The sequence below is a fragment of the Acipenser ruthenus genome, chromosome 28 (assembly GCF_902713425.1).
Source record: "Acipenser ruthenus chromosome 28, fAciRut3.2 maternal haplotype, whole genome shotgun sequence".
In the NCBI taxonomy this organism is placed as follows: domain Eukaryota; kingdom Metazoa; phylum Chordata; class Actinopteri; order Acipenseriformes; family Acipenseridae; genus Acipenser; species Acipenser ruthenus.
In genome coordinates, this window is record NC_081216.1 from 24,351,873 (window position 1) to 24,360,870 (window position 8,998).

At 36.4% G+C, this 8,998-nt stretch overlaps 1 protein-coding gene across 1 annotated transcript; it reads right to left on the reverse strand.

Annotated features, from left to right (window-relative positions):
* Positions 1-78: 78 nt before the first annotated feature.
* On the reverse strand, positions 79-3,485 carry LOC117434863 (fibroblast growth factor 19-like). Its single transcript, XM_034057534.3, has 3 exons — positions 2,771-3,485; positions 2,015-2,118; positions 79-1,211 (listed from the first exon to the last, which is right to left on the reverse strand). The coding sequence occupies exons 1-3, from the start codon at positions 2,994-2,996 to the stop codon at positions 879-881; spliced, it is 663 nt and encodes a 220-aa protein (XP_033913425.3). The 5' UTR covers positions 2,997-3,485; the 3' UTR covers positions 79-878.
* Positions 3,486-8,998: the final 5,513 nt, after the last annotated feature.

The window sequence follows — 8,998 nt, forward strand, 5'->3', positions numbered from 1 at the left end:
GCCTTGGACTGGGGCTACTGGCTGATAAGATTTCTTAAGACAACTTTCACAAACAACTTTTTGTTGAGAAAAAATAAATAAATAAAAAATAGTTTGCTAGTTTATTAGTCTTCAAATTGTCTTGTTGGTGCTTTTCAAATGAAAATATATGATTCTAAAACACTAATACAGGAATGTTGCAAACATAAATACACAGAATTAAGATTGTTACTTTGGTTTTCTTCCCAATAATGAAAATGTAAGTAAAAAACATGCACGCTCCAGAGGTTTTATTTTAGCTCTACAACTCATACACAGATCAACATTTCATCCTATTAGGTAAATAGGAAAATAGTAAATATTAGGTAACAGTATTAGTTTTCATACAAGTTATACAAAAATAATAACTATATACCATGACATATATGTATGTATATATATATAAACTTACACACTATAAATACATATTTGTTGATAACAAAAGACAATAACAAATGGGGATGTTTAAATTAAATGAATGAATTATAAATATTGCTTTGAAAAGCAAGTGCTTGAATGAGGGTAAACAAAGACAGGTTCCTTCAGTTTCCTGAAGAATAAAAAGCTTCCTCCACAATAGGTTTTACTGTTCTACATACATGAAGGGGAGTGGTACATGATCATTTCAGAGACACATGCAGCATCTCGTAAGTCATTTTCCAGAATGGTTTTCAGAAAACCATGAGGCACTTGGTAACCCATATACAGTACAGTACAGGTGCTTATATAAACGTTCAATTTCCACTGGGTTTAGTTTGGAAAGCAAGTAACACCGTGCCCTGTTCAGTGCCCTGGTTCCAAGGGTAGCCAAGCATTAGTCTGTGTAAGACGAACCTTTTAAAAAAGGATGGTCATTTTGTTTACTTCTTGTGGAAACTGGGGCTCTGCATATAGATTCTGGATATCGTTCCAAAGGGATCCATGCTGTCAGTCTCTGGGGGAGATGAAAGTCCAAACCCCAGATCAGAGGGCTGGTCCAGATCTTCAAAACCAAAGTCTACTGGCTCCTCAGGAATGGTGCTGACCATAGGCAGGAACTGAGACAGGGGAGGCAATCCTCTCCCTTTAGACTGCAGTCTTTGTTTGGTGCTGCTCAAACTCACAGGGTCCTTGTGCTGCTCAGATGTATACACATTGTACCCGCCTGGTAGAATACGTTCAACGAAGGAGCAATCTTCTTTTGTGTATGTGTGCTTTTAAGAGAAAGAAGCTCATCAGCATCTTGTAGGGATGTGCAACACACCGGGTATTATGGCTGATATACATTCACTTTTAATAAGTGAATGTATATCAGCCATATATATATGGTGGATTTTTTGTTTCTTATTTCATTTCTCATGGTATTTTTTGAATAACACACAGTGCCACCTGTGGCCAAATGTTGTAATAGCGTTTTTTTTTTATCACTGCTTGTTTTTCTATTTTAACTACTGAACTGAGTGTTCTTTCAGATGTTGACAAGTTTATTAGAACGTTTGTAAACAGGTTCTTAGAATTAACCATATTTAAATACAGTACCTGTTTTGACATATTGAACTAGCTTGTTTATTCAAGTGGGTTATTGTTTGCTGAGTGAGTCCAAGTCTTGTTATTTTTGGCTTGGTTTAGAATGGTGAATGAACCCTTGGTCAGTCGGCCAAATCGCTGTTCTGTCTAACTTTTGATTAAATAAACCCTGTCTAAAAGCATTATACTGCAGTTGCAAAAGTGATAATACAGAATTTAGCAATTTGAACTACCACAATACAAAAGTGCACTGAATTAGAACAAGCACGGATAATTAATTTTGTTATTTTCTTTGAGAAGGAAAGACTGGCTTCAACATATTAATTAATTTTCTTTAGACCACTGTGTAATAAATAACAAGCACAAACATAAGCAGAAATATGCAGTTATCGGGTATACAATGAATGGAAATACATCCTATTTTACAGATTAATGCATACGGTTTACTTAAATTTGAATTGCAGCCGAGATATTTCATTCCGTCACTTACCGAGCCATGTAATTTCCCATGCTTGTCCATACAGAGATACCGGTAACTTTTAACTCCTTTGATTGCTACAGATCCAGAAGAGACGGGTCGGATTTCTAATAAACCTAAACCGAACAAAAATAAATGATAAATAAACAAATGAATACATACATACAAATAAAAACTACCCGACTGCTGGACTGCATATGTGTCTATTTATGGACAAAATCAAAGTTAAATGCTCGTTGGTTCAGAACAAGCTATCCAAATCTCCAGGTCAAACAGATCATTTGCTGGACTTTGAGATACGCGTATGTTCATTATTACACATTACCGATACATTACAAGCAAATACATTACAGCTAATTGTACTTTGATCAGACATGAATTTAGATGAGGAGACTGTAACAGTGTAGTTATTCATTTAGTTACAGCCGTACTTTGTATTTATGCGCTGTATTTTTAGTTTGTCAGTAATAATGCCTGTGAAAGTCTTGCAAGCAAACATAAAAACGCTGAGTTTACATAATAAATTATTGTTTTGTAAATCATACAATACTTAGTTTACAAAGGAAGCCTACACACAAGTGTTTAACAAATTATAATTATGAGAATGAATAATACCCAGCCATCCCGTTGAAATCGTCTTCCCTAATATCTATTTACACTGTCCATATTTACTTTGAACAAACTGAAAGTGTCAGCAGTCAATCTCAGTTGAATCCCAATCCTGAAACAGCAGTACAAGCTCTATCCGGTGGGCTACTAGCTACTTACTGTAAGAACTTTGAGAAGTGGTTCCATCCACTCTGCCATCTTCATTTATCTGCAAGTAGTAGCTGACTAGCCCACGACTGTTTGTTGTGTACAGATGCCTAAGTCTCACAGGCTTTCCCCATCCATTGATGATATGCGGCCCAGAGTCGGGCACAGGAAGGCAGTGTCCCACCAGAACAAACAGAAACGTATCGATAAAAAAGACGACACAAAGTCCGAGCAACATCTTTTTTTTTTTTTCAAGATTCCTTGTCAAGTAAGATGAAGACAGGCGACACCAAAGCCAACGCGCTCTTAGACGTCAGAGGTAAACCAACAGCAGCCGCCTCTCTCTCGTTCTCACTGTGTTTCTGCGATGCAGAATATAAAAGCACCCATTATCAGTCCAATCGATAAGCTTAGTTTTAGTGCAATTATAGACACGGCATCAACATCATAATAAGACACGCTCGACTAAACAGGATACCGTAACCTTGGACAGAACCTAAAAGACTAGTCTTAAGTTTCTCTTTTGACTTCTTCTGCCATTATTGTGTAAACAAACTTTAGAACCACCCCCTATAATGTTTGATGGTCGCTCAGGTCATTGGTTATAACACGACGGCTGATAGAAAACAGACGGCATGGCCCAATTTAGTACAAGATAAGAAAACGTAAATCTAAGATTCTTATCTTTGGGAGTGGACTGCGAGTTACAAATATTTAGTCTCAGTAGGGAAAAAAACAGGTCTCGATGAGAAATCACACACATTCGGTTCTTTAACGATGTACTTAATATTGTACGCTATATTTAATTTTAAAAATAAAAAAATACTCGTACATTAGGTGGTTATAAGAAAATACGTTTAGACAAACGGTTTGGAGAGTGCCCGACGATGTATTTTGCTTCATTGTGCACAATAATGAAGTGTTATTTCAACCGATTGTATTAGATATCGTGTGTTAAATGTAATACAAAGTGTTGTTTTTAATTAGATTTTTAAGGGGATTTGACAGAATATGTGTTTGCCTTAATCCAACACACTCCACGTTCATCAGACAAAACGTTTGTGATAGATTTGGTATTTTATACAGGAATATTGGGAACAATGAAACACATGATTTGATAATGGTTTTTAAGGCCAACATGTTTTTTTCTGAGTGCAGCTGTGTAACTAGATGATTATTATTATTAATTTCTTAGCAGACGCCCTTATCCAGGTAGTTGCCTTTAACACGTTTCTTTAACAGTACACAATAATAAATACAAACAGGTTCAGAGTTGTTTTGCAATTGGTACTAATCAGACATTACCGAGTTGGATTTGGGCAATATGGTACTAAATTGTCTTTCCAGTAGATGGCGCTGCATCTCACCAAAAAAATCTCCCAAAAAAAAAAAAAAAGTACTGCAGTAATAGACACCTGTAAGAAGTTCTTCACATACAAGCTGAAGTTCATATGATTGGAGTTTGTGTTCAGGTATTCGCCAATAAGGAGACGCAGGGGCGTTAACAACCGGCGTCTTAAACAATACTCTCCAGAATTAATTTACCCTCCTGAATTAAATTTGGTAATGGACCGGACGAGCCAAGAAGTTTGTCCCTGAATAAAACGTCGCTTAAGTTTAGATGATACATTTTTTTTACATGCAAATTTTTTTTTTTTTTAATACCCTAAGTAGTACTACGGAACCCCTAAAATGTCATGTTGTGAATTAAATCATTGTGAAAAAGGCAAAACAGTTGGTAATGTACTGATAAACAACATACGTACAACGTATGTTTTTAGTTTTTAGGCATTTTTTTTTTTGTTATCCATTAGACATAAAAGGACTCCCCAACTTTTTTTTCCCCAGCTGTACTAGACGAATCGTGTTGGCTATTTGTGATAGGTAAGGTACAGGGGTCGAGATCCGAAGGGCAAGAGGTATTTGTATCAATCTGTCATCAGCTGCTATTAGGCTGAGTCAATTTGACAAGGCAGAAAAGACGTTGAGGGCTAAAACGCTGGTCAAACATCAAATCTGAACAAAGACACCCTGGTCTAGTATGGATACCAATTAGATAAAACGTAGGATACGTTGAAGATCAGAAACAGAGACATTATCACTGCAATAGCCATTGACAAGGTATTACCTATAGGCGTAGCTACTGTTTCTTATATATTTACGTAAAAAGCTTGTCAAAACAAGATGAACGAAGCAATTGTTAATGGCATAATATGGTAAATTACTCATTTCTTAAAAAAAAACGACTTTTGTTGTCAGGCGCTTTGGCTCGTCTTCCTCATTGAAGAATGGTTGGAATTAATTTGTTATGCTCGGCAGTAATTCGGTTTTAGTGAGCAATCGATTATCTCGCGGGGTTTCCTATCAGCAGAAAAAAAATAAATGAAATAGCGCGTGGCACGCAGCTCATTAGCACCAATTATAATTAAGAAGACGAAATCATTGACCCAATCAGGCGACTTGAGCTAGCCAGAGGATGGAGGTAGCCTATATTTTTGTATAGGCCTCTACACAACAATTCAAAATAGCATAATTAACCTTAAATAATCTTACTGATTTTATATGAACCCCAAATCTTGTTGCAAGGTGACATGGTCTTTTTCTAAAAACATTAGCCTGAACCAGTGGGCTGAAGAGACTCCTGTATGTTAATTTCAGAACTGCTGTAGGATGGATGTAGGTTTTGTGGTTGTGGAATTGCAATTCTAGTGTCTTCTGAGACATTTGTATAATTGATCATCAAGACTTTTACTGAACTCAGCTACCATAGGAATGATGCTACTGTCCTAACATATACTGGATGAAAATGAACTGGTAGTAGTAAAGGAAAGGGGCGAGATACAGATGTTATTAACATTGACATTTATATTTTCTTTGTAATTTAAGAAACAGTAATTTGGCCTATAAAAAAAAACCAAAAAAAAAAAACAACAAGCAAACGTTTCACAGTAGCAAAAGTTTTATACAAATTATGAATCTATTTCATTAACAGAAAATAGCAATGGAACACGGTTTTATAATATGACCCTTAATTGACATCGGAAATAGATTACATGCAGAGATTGTTTCATTTATGAACAACAATTACTAATTAACCTTTACTTTGTCGTTGAGTCAGTTGTTTAATACAGTATTTGCCAAATCTGATCTCACATGGGTGTGATTGTGAATAGATGTCTTTGTGCCTTCCAGTTTGCCCAAAATGTGCAAGGAAGTGGTTTTTGCTGACTTCATGCCGACAACCTATGCAGTAATAATAATGTGCTCATCTTGATTGCAAAATATTTAATTTCTTTCTTTTGAAGTCAGGGGTTCTCAGATACACACAGAACCTTGGTGACACCATATCTTTCTCAATAGGGTAGAACTAAGGCTAAACGGTGAAAACAGTCATTTTGACTAAGTCCTTCTCTGCTACAGTATTGTCTGATTTATATTGCAGCTAAAATGACTTATTTGGCAAGAAAACAAAAAGGCAGCGATAATCACATCTCTTGTGTTATTCATTTTTCTAGGGTATCCTGGAAAAGCTTGGTACAGAGAAGCAAGGAACCAAAAGAAAAGCTGTGTTCAGTATCACCATGTGAAAACACAAAGTAGGACTAATGTCGGCAGACTAAAGTGTTCTGGTAAGTTCAAATACTGTGTGGGGCATATCAGCAAGTAAAATTGATAAAAAAAAGGCTTTATTCCACAGTACATACCTGGTTTTGTAATGTTTTAGTTATGGGGTATGTCAAGCTTTGATGACCATAAATGACCATATTTCCTGCACTGTGAAACAAAAAAGAACACACCAGGTCTGTCATGTTTCATAATATTCAGTTCCTGTATATTGAACGTGCCCTGTAGTTGTCTTAAAGTGTAAGTAGCAAGGTTCTGAAAAATATAGCATTATACGTCCGTCCGTCCGTCCGTCCCCCCCCCACCAACGTGAAGCTACAACTGTTTAAATAATTTATCTTTTCATTGTTAACATCCTGACAACTTTTTACACTTATAACTTTAAAGTCTGTTTCAAATCTCTTTTCAAAATGGCCGCTCTAGTGCACTGGGGTTTTAGATCTGTCCTCTAAGTCACTGCAGGAAGAGCAGTTTAAGAAAAGAAAAAAAACATAGCATGTGCTCTGGCTTTTCTGTTCCGTACCACATTATGGATCATTATTGTTGTTTTACCTGTTTGACAAAGTGGGCAATAATCCTTACACTATCAGTGCACTAGAGCGGACATTTTGGAAAGAGCTTTGAAAGTATAATAAATGTAAAAAGTTGTTAGGGTGTTAACAATGAAAAGAAAAAATACAGGCACGTTATTTAAACAGTTGTAGCAACACCTGGGGATGTGTAGCGCTATATTTTTTGGAACATCGCTACTTACTCTTTAAATATTTTCTGACAGGAGATTAGAGGATATACCTAAAAAGTAACAGGTGAGATACCTGTTGTACTACTGTTTTTTTTTTTTTTTTTTGCAGTGTTTTTCTGCCCTCTAGTGGAAATAATTAAACTGTTTTCTTGTCTTAGAATTGCTAGAAAGCATTACAAATTGAAGATATTGGAAGAAGACTCTCACATCATAGCGGTTTGAGCCAATCCAGGTTTTACTAAATAGCACTTCTTAGGTGTGTGTGACTTCTGTGTTTTGTTTAAACTCGTATTGTAAAACCTGGAATGGCTTACACTGCTCAGAAGTGGGAGTGTAATTTCCATCCCTATTTGTTCAACAGATATTTGTTGTATATATCTTGCTTTCTTTTATTTTTTCATGAGAGGGCATCTAAATTGGTTGTTAATACTAAAAAAAAAAAAAAAAATGTTTGCATTCCATAGTCGTTAACGTAGTATAGTTCTCAGGTTTGTTTCATGTAGAAGCTTGTCAGAAGGGGCTGAATTTACCAAACTGTATGCTAATGTGAAAAATAAATGTTGTGACGTCTCTTGCTCTGGCTGTGAACATATTCTATTTTCTTATTGGTTGATTGTATAGCACTGCTACAGAAAATTGAGTCATATCCCCCAGACAGGAAGACTCAAACCTGGTAAAAGATGGATAGTATTTTATGTCTCTCGTATGAAAGAACAATAACTTACACAGGCACTTGGCTCTTATAGTGAAACTTCTTAAAGCATTTAATAAGTCAAGGTGCTCTTTTCTGCGTCTGGCATCTAACTTCTATATATCCCAGTCTATGTAGCTTAAGGAATAGTAGCAATCAATAACAGTAGATATTGCATCCCCAGAGCTCGACTTGCAGTGACAAATAGTGACATACATATATGAATGAATGACTGGTAGTGGGATATCTGTGGTAGTCTATGGTGGAATTTAAGCTAAAGTATAAAAGGATCTATTTAAACAAATAATAGTAATAGCCAGTAATTTCTTTAAACAGATCTTACCGGATGTTTTCACTTGATCTGGTTTATAACACCCCCATAGGCAATGTGGTTCGGCAAATGAAACTTTTGAATAAGCATGCAGTAAAATCGTATTGCTCCTGTCATTAAAATGCCCAACAGAAAATGCAGAATTAAATTATTACATCAACAATGATTCATTCTTTTCTCATCCTGAGCGTTCTGTAACAAATATAAGGCTTTGTTTCCTGAAATGTTGCTGCATTCTGATAGGCGGCAACAACAATACAGAAATCTGTTTGATCATCAAGTTCTTTAATGAAAGGAGACATTTTCTTATGCTTAACTTACGGATCAGATATGATACATCTTCCCCCAGTGGGTGGAACAGCCCTAATGTCTTTGATAAATGAAACATGAAGTTTTGCCCTCAAGCTACAAGTCTTCTGATATGAACGTGGCATCTCCTTATCCAACAACACATCTTCAGTCGATGCCAAGACTTGCCAGGGAGTATAAGATGGGTGCTTTGGGAAATCACATCCGCTCTTATGTGTTTTAATACTGAGCTTTTTGTTTACGATCACAAGAGCCTGTTTAAGTGATTCCTCTGTTAATGTGCCAATTACTGTGATGTAACTTCCACGAAACCTGCCCAGTCTGTCTGTCATGCATCGGCTCATTCTGTTGTGCAGTATACCTGTACACCTGTGTGGAGCGGAGAAACGTCTTGCTGAGTGGAGCATGCCTCTGGAATGTTTGCTTACAGATCTTCTCTCGTCAATACCCCGGGCCGTACATTTTTTTATTTTTAGCACAAATTGTTGAGGGGCGATGAAAAGAGTCTGTGCTAATACGGTAACAAGGCACTGACTGCTATGT

Excerpts from the sequence above, each read along its gene's own strand:
- LOC117434863 (XM_034057534.3), bottom strand. The coding sequence starts at position 2,996 with ATGTTGCTCGGACTTTGTGTCGTCTTTTTTATCGATACGTTTCTGTTT. Across the intron at positions 2,119-2,770 it reads CACTTCTCAAAGTTCTTACA|GTTTATTAGAAATCCGACCC; the intron begins GTAAGTAGCTAG and ends TGTTCGGTTTAG. Across the intron at positions 1,212-2,014 it reads ATGGGAAATTACATGGCTCG|CACACATACACAAAAGAAGA; the intron begins GTAAGTGACGGA and ends TTCTCTTAAAAG.